Source organism: Montipora capricornis, chromosome 3, assembly GCF_036669925.1.
Source record: "Montipora capricornis isolate CH-2021 chromosome 3, ASM3666992v2, whole genome shotgun sequence".
Taxonomy (NCBI): Eukaryota; Metazoa; Cnidaria; class Anthozoa; order Scleractinia; family Acroporidae; genus Montipora; species Montipora capricornis.
This window is the reverse complement of record NC_090885.1, coordinates 73489281-73511780: the sequence shown is the minus strand read 5'-3', so window position 1 is coordinate 73511780 and position 22500 is coordinate 73489281. Positions and strand designations below refer to the sequence as shown.

Below are 22500 nucleotides of genomic sequence, written 5' to 3'. Positions count from 1 at the left end.
ATTACATGTCATGTGTTGAATGTTTTATAGTGCCTTGTCCACTCCATGTCAGTCTGGCAAATGGTGATGCTTATGTTGTTGATGAAGCTAAATGTGAGTAGTACATTAAGAACAACAAGAATTTCATGAGTTTCATTTGAAAAACGGAAGCCTACAGTGTATTTGCCTTTGTGTGGCCAGAATGACAAAGCCTTTATGGTAGGCAAATGCTGGAAATTTTGTCAGCCCAAGTAATTATTTTTCCGTTCAATGCATTGACAACAATGAAATTTGGTTGTTGTGACTCAATTACTTGCATATTTTCTTTAGCGTTCACAGACTGGGTGACACTCAATGTTGGAGGGCAAATTTTTACAACAACAAGGTAAATTTGTTGTATAAACCTTAAATGATGTTTTTGTCAATGTCACTTACATTAGTTTGTTCCCTTTGTGCTTTTTAATCAGGGCAACATTAATGAATGAACCAAACAGCATGTTGGCAAAAATGTTTTCCCCAGCAGGTCAGATAACCAATTCGATTCACTGCATTGATAAAAATTTGAATGATAATGTGATTATTATTAGGTTTTATTACTATTGATTAGAAAGACCATGTGAAGGTGGAAGAGAACAGGTAATAGGAGAAAAAGAAGAATTAATGGCTAGAAGGTGGATGAACATAAGGAGAAGTTAAAGGGTAAGAAGGAACATGAGGGACAGGAAGATAAAGGAAAAGGAAGAAAAATAATGTAATATTGGAGAATAATGAAGAGAGTGAGGGAGGACTAAGCTCTGGAGATAGAGGGAGAAGAAATTGGTGTCTCCCAAGTGGTTGGCTTAGTTGGTTGAGCATGAGTTTCCTGCTTGGGGAGGGGGAGGGGGAGGGGGGTGGGGGGGGGGGGGAACCGTAGGGGGACCAACACTTGGGAGGGAAGGAGGAAGACAGCAAAAATCAATGAATGGGATCATCAAAAGGAGAATGAATAGGAGAAAGGAGAACAGCAGAGGAAGTAGGAGAAACAACAGAGTTTGCAAAGCAACAGGTGGGTGAAGGATAAAAAGAATTATTTAATTTTATTTTAACTCAGAATCATGGACCAGTATCACAGACCACAGTGGAGCATTTCTTATTGATAGAAGCCCAGTGTACTTTGAACCGATCTTGAATTACCTCAGGCATGGACAGCTTATACTGGATAATGGTGTCAATCCAGGAGGTAACGTATTGCTAAATACTACTAACACATTGACTCCTGATCCGCCTCTCATCATCGAGTGAAATCACCTGGCATTAAACAGAGTAAAATCTATTAAGTCTCACTCCCAGGGTTAAATGGTTTAAAACAAAATAATGCTTAAGCAAGCCTTTGAAAGGACAATGACCATTATCACAAGAACATTATTTGAAAACATTAATTATTTGTGTTCCTGGCTTGATTAGACTGCTAGCGATCACTTCTCAGGCTGTCAAGCCACCTGCTTTATTTAGTCATGCAAGCAAGCCGAAGAGCTGAGAGAGGGTTTGGGAAAAGAAAGTGTTTCTCTTCCCCAACTCTCTCTTGGCTCTTCACTTGCTTGCGTGACTGACGCAGACAACTCGATGGACTGAGAAAGTACTGCTAGTAGTCTATTATGTTCGTGAATCGAGATGCTGGCAATGGAATTATTGGTTAGCAATGGAAAAGCACAAAAATCTTCAGTTCCTGACATCCTCCGATTAATTTCATGTTTTTGTTTGTCGGGAAACAAAACTGAAGTGTATGGTATGGTGCATTCTTATTCTAAACTCTTCTATGAAATTTAACCTTTTCCTAATTGGCAGTGAGACTTACATGTGTAGACTCTGTCCAACACCATATTATTTTACTTTTCAATAGGAACTGCTTTAGGACTGAATGGTTTGAAACATTCCCGATGATCATGTGTGTAACAAAATTAAGTGCAATGGATGCAATCTCGTTTTTTAGGTGTTTTAGAGGAGGCCAAGTTTTTCGGAATCTCTGGCATCTTGGAGCAGTTAGAAGAGATGGTGAAGGTAGCATTGATTTTTTTATAGTGCTACTATGACCAAAGACTCAATTCTCCTTTTTCTTTTGATTTCAAAATTATGTTACCTAAACACTAAGTGACCCAAGTTCTAAGCCTTCATTTTAAAAAGACACCTGTTTATTTAAACTAGAATTTTCCTATTTAATGGTCTGCCATTACTAACTTTAGAGAGCTAGATCGAGGAGAAAATGACATCAAAGACTCACTAAATTTGAGAATGCAATGAGTGTGTATGTGGCTGAATCAATATGCAGCATGGAAGTTCCAGGTTTGCAGACTTTAAAACTGATCACAAGTAATTATGGCGGACCGAGAAATCCAAAGCTTATGCTTAAAGTACCAGTAAACACCCTTTTGATAAAAATCAAAGCTCAAGATTTTGCCAGTCAGGTGTTAAGCAAACACACTTTCAAAAACGGATTTTTATACGATAGAGAATGAGGTCTCTAACGACGAATAATGATGAGAAAATTTTATCACATCTGGCCACAACACAGAGTAGGGGTCACCGCTGTTGCTTATTTACCATTCAACAGAGAAAGATTGGGTATAAGCAGAAACCCATAAGGGTTGAAACGTGTAACGCGCGTTCACACTTTCCGAATATTCAGTGCGAACTGATTGGTTGAATGTTTCAGTGCTAAGTACCATATTTGGAAACCCCTCGCTCTTGTTGTTCCAAATATGGTACTTAGCAAATTGAACATTCAGAAGCTTGTTTCCCAGCACAGAAGGGGCCGTTACACGTTTCAACCCTTATGGGTTTCTGGTTTAAGGCTAATGATCCTATTGCCTATTGTTCACGTAGAGACGTCATTACAAAGACAGTACTCGTATCTTTTAGTGTTGAAAAATATTTCGCGAGTGAGCTGAATGAACTTATGGAATGTTTTTCAACATGAGCAACGGTGATCTTTCCACGTGTGAAGATTACGTGTTATTTTTGCACGTGAAGAGATCATGTTTTCGTGCGAAAGCTCACCGGGTATTTCATTGGTGTTTTTATAATAATTTCCTTCTAGTTATTACTAAGACTCTGAGTGCATGTCCCCTAAAGGTTGAACACTCGACCGCTCATTACAAGTTCCTCACTACATTGATATGAAAGTGCTATGGTTGTCGGTTTTGGTGTGATCAGTTGCAAAAATATTTCCTAATTCTTTCTCCCATGTCCTTCCCTCATCACTAAATTTTAGCAAATTGTGATTGCGGGAATAGCAAAACCATAACACGCACTTAGGTCTAAAATACATGCAATGCGCTGAGATGTTTGCGCAAATTACACGCTCGTAACGGGCAATAATGTTTTCAGTTTTTTCTTCTTTTTGTTTTGTGTATTTTTGCTTCGGATCACTCGGTCTTGTTTAATCAGCTCAATGTTAAAAAAACTTGTCAGCTTTTGAATTTTGTTGGTTTGAATGTCGATGTTCAGAATTATATCTATGTTTAATTTTGTAGGCTACTGACAAATCTGAAGATGCGCCGCTCTCAAGGATCGAGTTCATCAAAATTATATTGTCAACTCCTTCAACTTGTGAATTACGTTGCCAGGTAATATAGTAATAATTATTGTTTAGTATCCTTAACAAGCAACGACCCCCCCCCCCCCCCAAAAAAAAAAAAAAAAAAAAAAAAAAAACACAACGCTTGGGTTGCCGTAGACCTCTCAGGCAATTTTATTTAAAAATAGGGGAGTGTACGCATGAAACGCCGTCTTTTCGTTTTTTACCCAAAAGTTAAAACAACGCCAAATGGAGCTGAAACTTGCAAAAATTTCGTTTTGCCACAAATCAAGAAATTTGTTTAATTTTGGCTAATTTTTTGCCTGTTAGCAACAGATATCGCTTAACTTCCGAAAAGAGAGAGACAAATCTAAAGTTAGTATAAGAAAAGTTCCCTCCCGTTTCGCGTTTGCGCTATCACGGAAATGCTATGCTAAATTTTCTATTAAAACTACGAATTCAACTTTTTCGCCATCCGGGTTTGATGAACTTTTACAAACCAGTAAACAGATCAGAAAGGGTTTTAAAGCTAAGGAAGAAGATCAAAATCGCTGTTTAGTAACGAATCGCGTTTTCCCTACAACGTGTGATTTGGTCATTTCACGTCGCCGATTTGCAGAGAACAGAAAGGAAGTGTACAAAAGTTCAAAACGCGCTTGAAGACCATTGTTTTGCTCATGAAATGCTTTTGTTTTTAGGCCAAAAATCTATTGTTTACGCTCATTTGCATTAGATTCAGCACATGTAAAAATGCGACGTTTAAAACACTTAAAACGGGCCTCAGTGGCATTTTGATCGCCGTCGCCTTCGTAGATGTTACATGTGTAAAGGCCCATCTTGAGCCGACAGGCTTTCCGACCGTTCGTTTTTGTTGTGGAAATTTGCATTGCTTATCGTAACAATCTGATTGGATGAATTTCAGCTTTGGCCGGATTTTCATATGTGAAAATTGTTTCACGGCACGCAATGCCTGCCGGTTGAAGGTGGGCTTATAAGAAACGACGATGGATGGGGCAACGACAACCCCACAAAGCAGTAATATTATAGTTAAAAGAGGAAATATGATCGTGCTGCACGCATTTTTGTGAGCCTCTCTCCTCTCTCGTCAAAACAACAACTTGAAATGTCCTATTTTAAGGTTTTGACGACAACGTGGGCACACCGCGCAGTGAATTTTTCATTCTTCTCTTTACTTTAATGTACACCAGAAATAAGATGAAATCGTCGTGAAATACTTTTTAAAATAAACTTATATTCTGAGGTTAGTCAGACGTTTTCGTCGCCGTAGTCGTAGTGGTTTCTTAAACTCCCTGTTCAGATCTGTAGTGCAGGGCCCGGTAGTTCGAAAGCCGATTAACTTAATCCAGGATTAGTGCAAAGTTTGGTTTCATTTTTTCAACTTTGTCGTTAAAGTTCCTTTTGCTTATTTTTGGTTTTCAAAATTGACTTCCTCTAATGTAAAGTTCTGCCGAATATCAGCGTTGAACAGCATTTGGGAGTAGATAAATAAACTGCTTCATTAATTTGTAATCTGGGATCAGCGTTAATCGGCAGGTTTTATGAGAGAGAAACAATGGCTCTGTAGGTGCTTTTAAACGTTTTATATCCGACTCACCCAAATCAATCAATTTTTGTTGCTACCGATCTAAATGATGATACATATATGTTATTGAAAATTCATCCACTGGAAACTCTGAAAAAGTCCGAGTGCCAGATGGGATATGAATTCCGGGGTCCTTTCGCGGCTTGCCCTGAAAACCCTTCCTTCCCTCCGACCAATAGCTTCAGCCTTGAGACAGCAGCTCATCTATTATTTGTTGGTGAGTTTTATTAACATCCTTCAAACATTTTCGTTCATTAGCGAAGATTTTATTCTCATGTTATTTTTTCCTTGCCAAGGGAATAAATTTAGATTCTGCTGATCTTTCCAAGCTTGACCTACGCTTTATTAACTTCAAGATGGCAAACCTGAGAAAGACGGACCTTACAAATGCCAACCTGTCCAACTGCTGCTTGGAACGAGCTGATCTGTCTGAAGCACACATGGATGTAAATAGCCTTTAGTCTAAAAATAATGGCTTCGACATATTAAGCCAGTATCAGTTTTGTGTTGGCATTTTTTAATGTTCTTTTAAAATGGACATTGTTTTCCACTTGAGTAAACCGCTTTAGCTTGTTCTATGCCCATTGGCGGAATGGATCGCTCTCTTGAATTAAATTGTGTAATGATGAAACAAAACATTTCTCCTCAGCTCAAATTACAATAAAATGCAAAATGACCAATAGGGAACTGAATCTTTCCGGGTTGTGCAATGATTCTTGGGGAAAAGGTTAACTCTGTGGGCGAATGTCTTGGAAAGAACTGATCCATTTTTTTTCTGAAACGAAAATTTCGGAATTTTTCTCCAAATAAATCTCGTCTTATATGAAGTCAGAATTCTACTCAAAATGCCGTAATTTTGCTAAGCATGCTAATGTTGAGTGAATAAAACGATTATGGCGGAAAATTCTAAGAAACAAGTTATCTCAAAGTGGTTATGAGTGCAAAGTAGCCTGCTGTGAGAATATCTTGTAAAATGCCTCTACTGAACGTTCGAAATATTGTTTCAATTAATCAACACGAAGATGAACTTTTAAAGTCTCAGAAGTCACATTTTAAGCAAAAAATCACGGAGAGTTTTCAAACCACGTTCTAACAATGTACACCAGTATACTATGGTTTTGTTGTGTTTTACTTTTTCAAGATTTTTCGAGTATTAGTGACTGTAGAAGCAGAATCGATTAAGACTTCTGTTTGGTTATAAAATAATGTTAGAACTTGCAGCGTCAATTTCAAAGGATTATTATGTTGAAAAGACGTTTTCACTTTAAAGTTGCGGCAGGTAGTGCAGGTAACCTTTATGTCGAATCATGTGTCCGTCTCCCCGCTTAAATATTGTTTTCTGTTTTGTTACACAGGGAGCCATTTTAACTTGTACTCGTCTTCAAAGGGCTCATATGGAAGGCGCTTCTCTCAGGGGGTGTAATTTTGAAGACCCAACTGGTACCAGGGCTCATCTCGAAGGTAAGAGACCACAAAGCTACGACATCTTTATTTAAACACGATGAGAGTGAAAGCCGTGTGACAATTCTTTTTTAAAACATAAATCCCCCTCCACTCAGCCCTGATTCTGTTATCTATCGTACGTGAAATGTTTTTCAAATGCTAAACATTTCATTGAGAAGTTTTATATTATTGGCTGTTATTAAGATGTTGGAAATAGGTGGCTTAAAATACTTAAACAAGCATCCTTCTGAAAAGCCTACTCATGTAAAACTGTGTGTACAAAGTGATGAATTAAAAATCTCTGCTTCTACTCATTATGGGTCCGTAACATCATGAAATCACTGTCATTGGCTGTTTTCACATCAGAACAAACTTACCATAAACGGGCAAATCGACCTATGGTTTGGTCGACTAATGTGAATTGAACAGACTTAACTATTAGAGGGTAACGTGAAGTTCTAGTTTTCCTCCCATATGAAACATGCGAGCCTTAGCCCTTCTAATTGAAGAAGTTCCGCTAGTGTTGTCCGACATAAATTCATAAAAGACGGATTATGGACCGAGAAACTGGATAAGTCGGTTTCAGCGCATGAAGACTTGCGCTTCTCGCTCCAAAATCTTGCAAAAGGATTGTTTATATTTCTCTTGGGACTTAAAATGGTCTCAAGAGAAACTGGAAACAATGGTTATGCAAGATTGTGGAGGGACAAACAAAAAGTATTACGGTATTTTGTGGTAGTGCGCTGTAAGTGCACCACTCACTATGTCACCGGGTTGTAAGAGGGTAAGAGTGTGAGAGTGTCCGTGGTACCAATAGGCCCGCAGCGCGTGCATAAATCACCAAAATAAACAGGTCTGTTGGAAACGTGCTTGAGTTTCAACAAAATGAGCCCCAAAATCGGGAAGAATGTGTGGCGCTGATGAATAATAAAGCAGCTGCATTTCCTAGACGATGGAATTACCTGGTGATAAATAACCTCGCCTTGGAGAGTAAGTTTTGGACTTTGCAGAAACAATACTCAACCTCGATCAAGAGTTGGGCGATTGTGATCTTTGTGCTGATATCGCACTTTTCTTGTCAAACTTTACAACACTTAAAAGAAAAAAAACCCAAACTAACAAAAACAAAAACGCGGCGTCTTGCCTTCATTTTGACGCAGATGTATCCCATGTTTCGCGAGTAAACACGCAAGGTAACTTGATCACGGTGCCTGCTGAATTCTATGTCACATTCGAGTTTGCGGTTTAGTTGTGCAGCCAACGTTACAATAGAAAAATTGAACGTAGCAAAAATCTCCCAAAATGTTTTTCGCAGATTCAAAAATTATGCTCTTTTCATGTCGCAAATTTTGTTGCTGATGGCAAAATATTTTATTCTCGATCGACCGTTCCTTCCGCTCTTCCTAAAAGTTGTGTATCAATATATATTTACTTTTGCATCAATATTTGCTTTGTATAAAGCAAGCTAACAAATCCGTACCTTGCTTAGTTCGTGTTTTTGAGCGTTTAAATAGAATTTTCGGTCCTCTGTTTGTGGCACAAAGTGGTGTATATTTGAGGTCTCCCATCCAGATACTAACCCGCCGGACAGAGATAACTTCAGTGAACTTTTGCAGTAAAAAATTTCGGGAAATTTTAGTAGGGCTAACGCTCTCATGGTTCATATGGGGTAGAAACATAGCACTTCACATTACATTCTAATCAGTTAAGTCTGTTCAAATATAAGTGCTACACAGCCAACGTTTGCAAAAACGTAATCCTTCCTTTTGCTTGTACTTGTTCATTGCCGTGACTCTAACATCTTCCGTTCCCACGGCCTGCTCCCGTCTGACCTTGTAGCTTAGTCGGTAAAGCAGCGGTGATCTAACCCGAAGGTCGTAGGTTCAATTCCCACCCTTGTCGGAGTTTTTCTCTGTCCTTGTGTGGGCCCATTTCCATTAGTAGGGCTAACGCTCGAATGGTTCATATGGGGTAGGAAACTAGCACTTAACATTACAATCTAATCATTTAAGTCTGTTGAAATATAAGTGCTACACGGCCAACGTTTGCAAAAACGTAACCCTTCTTGTACTTGTAATTGTAGCGTAATTTAGCTGCGATGTTACGTGCACAACTCCATTCCCTCGATCATTCGCTATTTTCAGCAGTTTCCTTACACACATGTATTGGGGCTTATATTTTGTTTTGCTAAATCGCTGACAACAAATGCAGCGCTACGATTTTGCGACTAAATTTTCCTATCTTGTTGCAAAATTGCGACTGGATTTTTTTCGTTAATTTCGAGCCCTTAGGCATTGCCCTCTACTATTTAATGTGCTTTTTGTCATACAAATCATAAGTTGCGGTCAGTTGAATAAAATCAGAAACCCATGGGTTTCTGATAAAATAAAATAAAAACATGTGGCGTAGACGTGCTCAGCTTTTTATCTGTGCTTCTGATTGCAGGTGTCAATCTTAAAGGTTCGGATTTGGAAGGAAGTAATTTAGGAAATGTGAATCTTCGAGTTGCTACTCTCAAGGGGGCAAACCTCCAGAATTGTAACTTACGGGGAGCAGAATTAGCAGGAGCAGATTTAGAGGTCAGGTTTTTATAGTACATGTTAGGGAGTTTGAGATCTACGCCGGACGCCGTCTTCAACGAGAACGGTATCAAAAATGGATAGTTTTCGCATTTTCCAGATCGTTCAACTTCTACAATGAACTGAAACATCCAGGAAGTTAATTTAGCAGAAAGGTGTTTAAACTTAAGATACCTTAAAGTTCGCCAATATACGGTCTTTTTTTTGCATGCATCGTGAGATTTGGTCGCTTCCTTTGCACATTTGCAGGGAACGTGAAAAAAAACGTATAAAACTTCAAAACGGACGTGAATAATGATTGTTTTGCTCATTAAATGTCATTGTTTGGTAGCACTCTCGTTGACGTCCGCGTCTTTGACTTGTACAGACGAGGCGAGTTGTTATCGACGACTGTTTCCAGTCGACAACTTAATTGAATCGGCAATTGTTAGTGTTAGAAAATTCGTTTCCACATACGAAAAGTTCAGTTGGTACATTTTGCAGGAGGCTGGGAAAACAGCGCCAAGAAATGAAGAACCCTGACTTAAAGTAAACATGCTCAAAGACGAGAGACAGGGAGTTGTGGATAACAAAACGGCCGCGTTTGTCATCGACAACTAAAGAAGTTTTTCTTTTGAAAAAGAAAACAACAAAAAAACAACTTTGTTGTCGATGGCTTGATTTTTCGCTATTTGTAGTCCATAACTTGACTCACATTTACGATGGTTTGTCATCTATAACTTTTTGTTATTGACAATTAAAAGTTATCGATACCAATTGGCTTGTCTGTGGGGGCCCTTTAAGTTCCTATTTACGACCGTGGAGATCCGACTGATTTAAATTTGTTTCGATCCCCATCATGCAGCATCAGGCGAAAGATCGTAGAACGTAGGACAATACTATTAAAAAATAAGATCTCAAATATTGCTGTTTAACTCGGACTCAACAGTATTAAACTTTGCATGCTAAATGAATTACTTTAATTATTATAGCATTAGTATCGTTATTTATACTCAAATTATAACAATACTGTCTAGTTATTATAAGAATAATTGCTATCAATTTCATTAGATACAATTAAAGACAAGCCACAAAATATAAAAAGGTAAAATGTGTCAAAAACTGCTGGTTTTCTTTCTTAGCCAAATGGAAACGATTTCCTCATTTGACAAGTAGTTACAACAAAAATTTTCCACCTCCGGGTAATTTTGCTAGGTAAAGGGATAACTGCAGTATGATCAGGGTTTTAGTCATGTGAGCCAATCCGTGCATTAAGAGCACTTATCGAAGAATTGATTTTTTTTTTGCCATTTGCTTCTTATTTTGTACAGAACTGTAATTTAACTGGGTGTGATCTTCAGGATGCTAATCTCCGAGGTGCAAACATCACAGGAGCCACCATCGCTGAGATCACTGGGCCACTTCACATGACAGCTTTTGTTAGAAATCAACTCCCAGGCTCCCTCACTGTCTCTTCGTCTCCAGATGAGTAACATCCGTGAAACGAGACCCATACCAGTGAAAACTTTCGCGGTTCTTAATTGCGGTGGTGACAGCCACTTGCAAATTAGCGAGAGGGTCGAGGGTCGATGCTCGATAATAGCGCGAACAACATTTGTCGTGAAAATGCTATATGGCCGTAAGTTACGGCTAAATTCAACATGATGCAGGCACTTAACGTAGCTTGCAGCCATCGAGGAGACAGTATTTGCTTTCAAGACAGAATGACTGAAAATAACCGCCTTAAGAAGGCATACATTTGCCTAAACATTAAGGGTTCCCTGAAAGAATTTATGACGGATCAAATATTCATGGTGTGGCTTGGGATTAAAGCAGTTTGCAGTTGAGAGCAATATTTTCTTTTGGTCACACTCGCCATCATTGTTTTACACGAGAGAAATATGTTATGTTTGCGGCTAATTTGTTTGTCTTGAGACATTCACCTTACTGATAAAATTATGAAAAAGAGACCAGTTTCGAGAACAATTTGTTTAAGGCCAACCGGGCTAGTGCCCAATTTTGTCTATTTAAGAATAAAGGGAAAAATCCAAACCAAGTTGTTGTCTTTGCACAATGTCGACGTTAGCTTTTCATATCATTTAAGGACATACCTGACATTTTAGGGCAAAGGACGTAGATCTTAATTTTGGTACCAATTGGATTGTCTACCAGTTCTAGAGGTTCACATTGTGAGTAGTAGTACATCACTAGTGTTTGTGTAGTCAGGGCGAAATGTTTCAGTAGTCCAAGCCAAAAAAAATTAGCTATTTTCTTCTTCAAAGACCGTTCACACTAGTGCATGATTTCCGCGTATTAAGAAAAACGATGCTCAAAAGAATGGCTTCGAACTCTTTGAAGGTAAGTTTAGAAGTCAGTTCGGAAATGGCCCATTTATTGAACCAAACAGCTGTGAATACTTGCAGACCATTAGACGAACCACAACAGAACTTGAGTGAAGAGGACGCCAAGCGCGGAGCAGTTTCTGTTAGCTGGTGGTAGGAGATTTTAAAGCCAGCCGATTAAGCCTGGTTTTCACTAGCGACGCAAGCGCATGCGCAACCACAAGCACAAGCGTAAGCAGCTTATGCTAAGTGACAACGAACGTCGAGATAAGCATTAAAATCAACCACGACACCCTCCATTTTGTTCAAATGCTCAGACGTAGGTAATGTGGAACGAGTGCTTTAATTGGCTAGACGCAGCAAATTTCCTTGTGCTTACGCTGCGTTTCATTTTCACACGACGCAAGCGAACGCAAGCATGAAGCGGAAAAGGAAAATTTTTGATCCTTGTGCTTGCGCTTATGCTTATGCTTATGTTTGCGTCAACCCCGTTTTCACGGTGAAATAAGCGTCATTATTATCACCTAACTAGTGGACTAATGCAAATCCTGCAGTTTGATTGGCAACGCTACTAGAGGACTATTAGTAATAGTCCTTGAGTAGCGAAAAGCGTGACGCTTTCTTTCGTTTAATTCCCAAATAAACATTTCTTTGACTTGCATTTGCTAACTTTATTATTACCTTTTCTGTCCGGCTAGTTGGGTGATACTAAAACAATTAGACCCTTCGCCCTCAAGGGCGACGGGTCTAATTGTTAATTATGCTTGCGCATGTGCTTGCGTCGCTAGAGAAAACAAGGCCTTTACTGAGTGAATAAATTCCATCACCAGCTGTTTTGTGCTTTAGGGGAGACTGCTAAAGACTGGAAAATAATTTTATAATGAAACTCTTTATTTGTCTTTCCAGAGGAAAAAATAATTGTCATTTACAATCGATAACTGCAAAGGCTCTTAAATGTATAGATAGCTTAGTATACCGTTATACGTTTCATTGCGTATTTGTTGGTTTTATTCTTTTTGGATTTTCAAAAATTTGCACATCAAAACTAAAAGAAATATGCACTAAAACAAGTGGCACTGTGAATTCTGAAACTCCATTCAAAATAAATCATCTTTCGGAGCAATGTTTCTTCATCTCCTGGCAAAAATCTTCCGACTTCGGTGGCCATGGTAAACGTCACATGTGCCAAATCTAATGCAAATGAGCCAAAACAATAGATTTTTCTCACTTCCATTAGATTCGGAATATGTGAAGCTCGAAGTTTGAACCGGGCCTAAAAGTGCGCAATGTTACTCGATTGCAATCAGGTTCCTTTGCCCGCGCGAACGACAAAATTTGCCCCAAAGCCTTTTGTTTCTTTGAAGCCACCGTTCACTGCCATCTGGTTTCAGTCGATGTGACTGACATTGCACCTCAATCATTAAAGCGAGAGATCGTGTATGCCAATGCGGCGCCCACTGTCAACGAGGTAGTATAAATTTTGAGGTTTGCTCTCGATTATGATCCTTGATTCTTTTCTAAAATAATTCTTGAAAAAAAAGAGGAAAAGTGAGATCGACAAAAAAGGAAAGCTAGCATACGTAAGATGAATTTACAGGAAAACAATGTTTTTTCAACAGACATGAGGATTTTCACACCACTCCACAAATGATCAGTATTTAGCGTTTTACATACTACACCCACCATTCAGTTTGAGTCTTGTCATTTTCTTTGCTCTCCTTATTGTCTATGAATGCGATTTTTTCGTAACACCTATTGTCCCTTCTTCGTAAGCATTGGCTATTTTCTATTTAATTTATTCATGAATCAAGTTATGAAGCCAAAGAGTGTTTGCACGTGACGTGTTCACGTGACTTCCGGGCGGCCATATTGGAAAAGCAAAACAAACTACAATCGTTTTGCAAGCGTATAATGTTCGTTTTTAAGTTCTTACTCTTATCTTTAAATATGTAATTCTTTCTTTTGTTTCAATAAACCAACATGGCCACTGATCTCGCGAGCAGACACTCCTTGTGAAAAACTCAATTCAAAGATATTCTTGGAGCTGTGCTTTATCTTCAGTGTACATTCTGTTTCCGAGAATATCCTTGTGAGAAGGATATTTTTGCCTCTTAAGGCCGTAAAGAATTATAAATTCTCTATCATACTTTTGCTTCCATCACTTATCCATGAAAATTTTAAAACAGACTGCTCCTCTAAAATTCCCAAACTTTGTGAGATGATCTTTTGCTGGGTTTTTCTGGAATAGAGCTTGCTGATCGTCCAGAACCTGATCCGGAAACTTCTTCGTCGTTTTCTTCCTCTTCTTCTTCTTCATCTTCTTCTTCTTTGTCTTTTTTGGAATTCTTTTGAGCTCTTACTGCCTCACGGATGGCGTCTTCATCCACTTCTTCATCTTCTTCCTCTTGGGTCGCGTTTGCCTTGGCTTCTTTGAGCTCTTCGGCTAAAAATGAATGCATATGACGTTAATATTTTAATACCAAAAAACTTCACCCAAAAGGATTAATAAAAAAGCGAAGTTCTGGAAAGACCACAGTTCTCAACCCTCCCAGAAAAGCATGGTAACGAGGAATCGGGTGATTGGTGGCAGTCCATTTGAAGGGACTCCATAACCTTAGTGTTAGTGAACGATCCAGCACCAGGCAAATGTAACGGATTTTATCACCCTTAAAACACACACTTGTAACTTGCCGAATTTATTTTTTCAAAAATTATAACACTCTTGAAACACAAAACATGTATCGTGCCTTCTCGCATAACCTCGTTTTTCCAAGGCAAAGCGAGCTCTTGCCTTGTGTCAGGTTTAGACCGGGTTATGACCCGAAGTGAATCCGGGTTCCAGAATCCAGAAAACCAATTCCTTGTAAAATCTACAGCCCTTGCACTGGATGTTCGAAAGGTGTTATCAACTCAAAAAATTACAACTGATTTAATTTCAACTTTGGCCTGTGCTTTGGAATCCGGAATCCCGTAACGATTGGAATCCAGGTACTTGAGTTCAAGCTGTTTTGTACTCCCCCGCAATCCACATTTATTGAAGAACGGTACAAAAAAAGTTGTCGCGATGCAATTTTAAGTGCCACTACAAGCCATTATAATCGGCATTTTTATCATTCTCATATTCTCATATGAAATAATTGTATTTCACACGCAGTAATACCTCATTTACTTAATCCTGCTGACTTACCTAAACTAATCTTTTTGTTGAGTTTTTTATGTTTACGAACTTTGTTCTTCTTTAGGCTGTGATATTTGATGTGATGTTTGTGGTGTTTAACAACCGGTTCGTCGTCTTCTTCTTCGTCACTTTCCTCGTCTTCTTCATCTTCGTCTTCAGATTCTAAATAGGGAAACAGTCAACCAACATGAGTAAATAAGACCCTTGGTTCCGTTGTTATGGCACTGAATTTGTATCATGTGCGAGTGCTTCCGGCTCCCCAGTGGCGCACCAGTGGCTCAGTTGGTTGAGCACAGGCTGCCATGCGGGAGGTCGTGAGTTCGACTCCGGCCGGATCAACACTCAGGGTCTTTAAATAACTGAGGAGAAAATCCTGTCTTTGTAATAACATCCGCAAATGGTTAGACTTTCAAGTCTTCTCGGATAAGGACTATAAACCGTAGGCCCAGTCTCACAATATCTTCCAAGGTCATTAGTTCCCTGTGGGACGTTAATGAACCCACACACTATTCGAGATGAGTAGGGGATGAAGTTCCCGGTGTTCTGGCTGTCCTCTGTGAGTATATGGGTGGGTGGGTATAGCAGGTCCACATTAGCTGAATAGCTGCCAAAACTTCAACTGCTCAAACAAATAAATAACAAACAAACAAAAAACAAGCTCAAAGTTTAAAATACCACCGACAATACGGGGCCGTAGCCAGGAAATCGATTGGTCCACGGTGTTTGCAAATAAATTCTCGATCAATGTATTTATATACTTACTAAGCTTCTTCTTGCAGAGGGAATAAAATTTATCATCGCAATGGAAATTTGTCCATTGGCCGTTCTGATCGGATGCAATACAATCCATCTCTTGATCAGCTCTCTCGTCTTTCATGTAGTCCATTTGTGGACTCATAGATTTGTAAGTCAGGTTTGCTCCGTCACTCCACCGATAATCGCTCTCGTTTTTCAAGTCATTGAGTCCAATCCATGTGTACCTAAAAGGAAAAGACGTCTTTGTCACTCCACTGTAAGCCCTTTAAAATGAACTTACGCCCGTTTTCCGAGTAAACCTAAGCAACAGCTTCTTTAAGACCTTTAAGTATGGTCACTTTCGGCCTTGGGAAATTAAGAGCTACTTTTAATTCCAATCAAAGAAGGGTAGTTTCAATTACTACAGAAAGCCAAAAGAAAAACCCTGACCGATCACCTTCGCCCAATTTTATCGAGTAAAAACGGCTTAATGAACCCATTAAAATTACGTTGACAGCAATCAGAACTTTCAACTTGTTCGAAGCGAGGAAAAATGTGCGCTTTCAAGTTGTGATTGCTTTCGATTTTGTTTTTCAATCAACAGCGATTTTGAGGTCGAGAAGTGCTCGTTACATGGTAAAACCAAATCAGTCACTTCATAACCGTAAAAAGCTTTGTGTTCTCTCAAACCAGACGAATGATATGTCCAGGTAGAAGCACCAACGTGTATGCATATTTTTTAAGTATCACGGAGTGTCCTCTTATCCTTCTCGGCTTTCACGTGACGTAACCCTTTGATTCGCAGGAGTGATCAGAATGCAAATTCTCATAACAATTTCAAGATACTCTCAGGTAGACAGGTATCAATTGAGAACTATTATCAAAAGGGGGATGTTATCTTGATACTGACACCAAATTCTCATGACCAGTCTCACCAAAGAAATATATGGGAATAGTTTGGAAAATGAACTTTTTAGATCTAGATGAATAAGCGATAAAAGTAGCCACAAACTCTCTCCTTAACTCCACTCCTCAAAATAAACAGTTACATGGACAGATACGAAACCCTAACTTGAAAAAAACACTTAAGCTAATGGTAACTCCATTGTTGTAAATATTTATGGTCGCTTAGAATTAAGAAGATACTTCGCAACTTTTTTGACTTGAAAAAATTTGCACACCTATTTCATTGTATTGCAACCACGCCAATGAGGAAATTGCGTTCAACACTCAACTGCAAAAAGCTTCTAAGATGCAACCTAATTCCGAAACTTACCCACACAACTGAATTTGGTTTTTAACAAAGTCTGCCTCTTCATCTCCTCGGATTGACACCAGATCACCACCATATTCAGCGCATTTGTCTCTGGCTTCGTGCCAGGTCAAGAAATCGGTGTTAAGCTTGAAGCAGTAAACTCCTTGATCAGTTGAGAAACGTCTCCAGAACAGAGGACACACTGCGAAAAACAACATGGCATGATATTGACTTTTTTTATTACTAAAACCACATTTGGCGCTTTTTTTTTTTTGATAGAAGCATTGTCTTGATAATTTTTATTGGTTTCAAAAATTAGAAAAACCACGAAGACGTCGTATTAAAATAATCGGAAAAGTTTCAAATGCCGTTGGAACCCATGAATTGAAGCGTACGCGTACGACTCACACATTCCTCTTCTGAATTTCTAAGACTATTAGTCATAATCCGAACTCAGCAGGCGATGTCTCTGAATACGACACAAATGTATCAATTAACTTTGGTTTATCGTGGCAAATGAAATGGCAATGTAACATGAACTAGGCGAGTTAGGAAACTATCACTCAAACTGGGCGGGGGAGGGTGGCTAGTCCTTCGTTTCTTGTTATAGACTCCCGAATGCTGTTAAGAGAAGTCATGAAGTTATTATCTCCCGAATACTAGTCCTGCTACTTCAAGGCACGCTGTACATGAGTTCTGTTGAAGGAGCGCCAGCAAGAGAGGTTCAGAGAGCCATGATTGGGGTTGAAAATTATGGTCCCGTCATACTTTCAAGCCTCAGAATATGAAGAGCTGGACTATTGGCAGTTATATTGCTACCATAATTTTGAATTTTCCTTCATTAACTCAAGAAACGTATGATGGCCGGGCTACTGTGAAATCCATGCTTTTTAGCGTCTTTCTCAGTAAACAAATTAAACTTTCATACATACTTTTGTTATTAAATCTTTTACTGCTTCTTCCTTTGCTGTTTTCGATGATCCATTTGGTGGTGTATGGTCCTCCATAAGCATCAGCGGCCTCAACATACATTTTCCTGGAAACCACGTTTCCTTGCCCAGACTGATGAACAATACGGACTGAGTTAATAGCAACAGGTTCGGGGAACTCATAACCGATAAAGTCTTCCCCAGCTCCTCTGTCGTACCATCCGTTCGGAAGCCAGTAAGTGTTGCTTTTGTTGTTAAAAGCACTTCCGGGGTCGTATCCGAGGTAACTGGAACTTGCGAAGGCCTTGTGGTGATCTGGTGTTGGGATTGCGTGCTTCGCGTGTTTGTCTGTGTAGAACTTGATTTGGTTGATTACCCACGATCTTGGAAGATGAGCTTCATTCACTATTCTCCAGAACCTGTGGCCTTTCGGGAGAAAGAAAAAATGTGGGTGTCTGGACATGATCATCAAGACTATCAAGATATACAAGATAAGCATTTTACTTTTCTCCTGGAATCTCAGACTGTTAGCAATCGCTTCTGTGTCACCCTAGCCGCGCGCTTGTTGACTCAAACGTGTTTTGTCACCCGTCTTTCAAGGCAGTGCAGATTTTTGCGCACATGATACGGGAATGTGTTACCTATGTGCCAATTTTAGCAGTTTTTGTGGACATGCTTACCTATATTCTCAGACGAGTCACACCAGTTGCAAGAATCTTTGCAGTAGTTATACATGAAGTGGTGGTTTTCTTCACAAAAACATGGATTTCTTGCTTTCAAGCAGAAGTTGTTTGCTCTGTCATCATCCATACAAACTCCTGTTAAGTGTGGAAAGTTAAACTGAAGAAAGCTCGTACAAATGCATGCCCAAATATTTAGTTCATAGAACAATCACAAAAAAAGGTTCAGTGGCATGGCCGTAAAAGCCAATAAAAATTTAGGATCGCCTTAAAATCTCGTAGCATCTTCAAGCATAGCGCCATCCAATCAGGAGGAAATTTTTATGACTGTAAATTCCAAACTCCCAATTTCTTTATATTCGCTACTTTCCCATTCCCATAATGCAATACGTTTTGGGGGGTTCTTTGCTGAAAAACAAGTCGTCATTTACTCTTAGGACTGTATGATGCTTCAGTGAACTGGATGTCCATTTTTTAATGCAAATAACCCCCACCCCCCTTAGGCTTAAATAGTGCAGATTAGTACTGAACACTACAAACGATATACGTAGGGCGCATGAAGCGATGGGTCTGGCCTTAAAGTTGCTTGTTATGTAGTTGCCATTAAGTGGCACACCTGGGACTGTAATGGTCCATTTTAGTCACATCCTACAGTGAAAAGATGATTGGAGTTCCCTGCAAATTTTTCCCATGACAAAATGAGACAAAAGGAGAAAGTTACATGCTTGTTTCTATCCCGACGCGCAATGTGTATTTTGAAACTCCAAAATGGCTTATTGAGATTAGTTTTAAGACGGATTCCACCAGAATTTCGAGTAACAAGTGGACAAAAACCTAGAACCAAGATTATAAACATCGTATTGCAAACCTCTGTACGACTGTTTTAAATATCTTCTGGAAAAAGATCATTTCTAGCAACACCAAACGTCAAAAACAACTGTTGAACTTCGTAAGAAATACTTGAAAGTACTGGAGAAATGAAATTGGTGATGAAAATTTACCTGTGTTCGCACAATTTCTCTGCACATTGAAATTTAATTTTCCTCGTTGCCATGGGAAATTGTTTTTGGTTTTTATTTCAGGCAAATATTTATATCTTTAGCTTCCAGGAAATGTAAAAAGGACTGTAAAATACTTTAAATTATTCTGGTACCAGATTTTTATCCACTAAAAACTGAACTTGCTTGTTTTTCTACCGGAGTTCGTCTTAACTTCTCCCGGGTTTTCCCGCGCCTTATGCCGCGGCTGCAAGTGCTTGCGTTTCATTATGATTGGTGCATTTGTTCACCTAAATTTCATGTGATTGGCCAAAAATTGCTTTTGTTTTCGTATATCTGTTATCAAATAAACCTCCATTTTCGTTTTAATGTTAATACGTAACAAGGATTGAATGGGCTTGATGTAAAGTTCTATTTCTTGTTAAAGGGGAAAAAACTCACCTGCAGTGTTACTTCGCGCTGCGGAGAGAACAGAAAAATATAAAGTAAGAATTTTCATCGCTTATGATAAGTTTAAAACAAATTGATCGAAGTTACAATTGAAACGAATACTTACTGTGAGCCTTAAGTGAACCTATAGGGAAGATCCAAAAAAGATGTTAATTAAAATCTGAAAGATGATTCATATATACAATACTCGACAGATAAGCTAAGAGCTGAACCGATTTTATGTCAAACTCTGCCGTCATAATTGACATGATTTCTGTTACTTTTATATTAGCAGTTTTTGTTTGTGACGTTTTTCTTAATTTGATTCTCGTTTCGTCGTCGGTTTTTGTCTCGTCGAAGCAGTTCAATCTTCCGAGACATACCTTGGGTAGAGGTCGATTTAGCCACTTGCGCCACTGAAAGGAAAAAATTTACACATTTTTCTCTCAGCATTATAAGCATTAAAGCAACTCAGTGCTTAGCTTAGTGGTGAATATTTGCCTTACTGCTTTTCGTTGTGATTTTTCCTGGTGTCTGGTTGATTACCGATCTCAAACTCTGTACTTTCTAATTTGCCAATGAGTGATACGATTGTATACCTTAATAGATTCTTACCAGCGGCGGCGATTAGGGCGGTAGCAGAGGCGGTGGAAGGAGATGGGTAAGCATAAGCTGCCGGAGCAGGGTAGGAGTAGTAGGGAGCAGGAGCTGGTGCAGGATTGAAGTTGTAGCTGTAACTTCCAGATGTCGCCTGGTATGGCACAGAAGCTCTAGCGGGAGCTGACTCCTGTACGGGAGCAGCTGGCGCGGGTGCTGGAGCTGGGGCTGGAGCAGCGGCAGCCGTTGCTTGAGTAGCGGCCACAGGTGCTGGAGCTGGAGCTGGAACTTGAGCTGGAGCTGGAGCTGGGGCTGGGGCTGGGGCTGGGCTGGTGCGGGAGCGGCAGCGGCAGCAACAGCAGCAGGAGCGGATGCTGGAGCAGGGGCAGAAGTAACTGACGCGGCAGCAACCGATGAAGCGGTATCTACAGAGGCAGCAGCGGGGTTCGCTGACGGAGAAGATGCTGGATATGGCATAGCTGATTTCACCTGACCTGCAGATGCTGTATCTGTATTGTAAACTGAAACAAGTATCGCAGGAAGTGAGTGGCATTTCATGTAACCTTATTGAGTTATATTACATCAGATGATAAGACAACGCAAACGTCACTTAAACTTAAATATTTTCGCAACCGTGACAAATATCCTGTTCACTTTCTGCAATGTTGTCGAAGTTCGGTGCAATTGGTTTGGTAGGAACGTAGTTGGAGTAAACATGAAAGATTGACTGTTGTATGCTCACGTTATCGTGAAAACCCCAAATGTGATGATACATTGTTTGCAGAGACCCAGTCTTCGGTTGCGTTGCCGTTGCTGTCGCCATCTTGGTTCCTATGGCTCCCTACGATGATGACGGCGAACGCAATGCAGCGGTGATGATCGATTTTTGCGCTCGACGGAGGACAACTTACGTTAATCAGGAATCATGCCATTTGTCAAAATCAGTCACGCAGGAATCAGTAGATACCATCCGATTTCATATTTTGACCACCATTTTTGGTCATCTGTCTATCTACAAGGAGCACTTCACCTCGGTCTCATGCGAATCCAAATGAAGACGAGTAGCTCTGAGAAGGAGTACATGCGCAATTGGGAGCTCGTATTCCATGAGCTCTTCGTTTTCCTAATAGGCTTTTTGCAACAAACGATCACATGGTACAAAATCCGCCATGCTGGAGGGCAAGCTCATTATTATTCCCCCACTAGGACATTAAAACAAAGAGACCTGAACCAGACAAGCTTGACTTGCCTTTATTTTAATGTCCCAGTGGGGGAATAATAATGAGCTTGCCCTCCAGCATGGCGGATTTTGTACCATGTGATCGTTTGTTGCAAAAAGGCCTATTGATGTTCTATCGTCAAACGCACCCAACTAATGTGTAATTAGTTAGTTCATTACAGATAATTACGATGACGGTAACGGTGTTGATGATCATGATGACCATTGAGTCTGGCAAGTTTTGAATTAACTGTCAAAAAATCTTACAAGAAAAGAAAACCGATCGATTTACTTTCAGTTCTGACTAGAATGGGTACTTTATACCTGACAACCTCAGTGTTAACCCGCTTTGGCAGATAAACAACACTCTGTTAGGCAGAGAATGACTGCTGGGTTAGGCACTGATCTCTAGTGAGTAGGTCCAAGCGCCGACTTTCATAAATTGTTTTGATGATACCATCTATGAACTTAGTAAATTTTAGTAAGATCGTTTCAAGGACAGTTTCTGAATGAACAATTCTCGTCGACGTTTACATGACGTCGCAGCTGCATATTGGTGCCTTAAATTAAACTAATACCACGGAAGTTTTTTCCAGTCTATTTTGCTTCTGTGCCAAACAATTGCAAGGCGGCAGGCCAAAAATTAAATGGCAACGCCACAAAACAGAATATCGATATCATTGATTAAATTAGGAAAACTAATCGTTATGCATGTCCGGCTCCCATTTTAGCACATATTTTTAAGGTACTGTGCATGACGACGACGTGAAATCACCAAATTTCAATGAGGTTTTGATGACAACGCGTGTATAGAAATGCTAATCTTTCATTCTATAGTTGTACTGTGCAACGCTTGTACCCGATTTCTTTTTAGGATACTCTACCTACATTGTGCAATGATGATAGCGCAAAATGTATTTTGAGGTGACTTTTTCGAGGACATCGCTAACTTAGATCTCGAAGTCCCAGTTATCAAGGCTAAAAACTAGAGTAAGCATGTTT

At 39.6% G+C, this 22500-nt stretch overlaps 1 protein-coding gene and 1 pseudogene across 3 annotated transcripts in view; one reads left to right on the top strand and one right to left on the bottom strand.

Moving 5' to 3' along the window:
* LOC138044030 (BTB/POZ domain-containing protein KCTD9-like) overlaps positions 1–11721 on the top strand; it is a 13404-nt gene extending 1683 nt beyond the window's left edge. Inside the window, exons 3-12 of one of the 3 annotated variants that reach the window (XM_068890619.1) lie at positions 31–93; positions 310–364; positions 447–502; positions 1070–1198; positions 1949–2016; positions 3489–3581; positions 5465–5581; positions 6491–6596; positions 9024–9157; positions 10468–11721. In XM_068890619.1, coding sequence (XP_068746720.1) covers positions 31–93; positions 310–364; positions 447–502; positions 1070–1198; positions 1949–2016; positions 3489–3581; positions 5465–5581; positions 6491–6596; positions 9024–9157; positions 10468–10629 — 983 coding nt within the window. In that variant the 3' untranslated portion in view covers positions 10630–11721. Of the gene's footprint in view, positions 1–30; positions 94–309; positions 365–446; positions 503–1069; positions 1199–1948; positions 2017–3488; positions 3582–5431; positions 5582–6490; positions 6597–9023; positions 9158–10467 lie in introns of all 3 variants that reach the window. The other 2 variants (XM_068890620.1, XM_068890618.1) reach the window with 2 other exon arrangements.
* A 170-nt stretch (positions 11722–11891) lies between these two features.
* Positions 11892–20837, bottom strand: LOC138040794 (uncharacterized; annotated as a pseudogene).
* Between the last annotated feature and the right edge of the window lie 1663 nt (positions 20838–22500).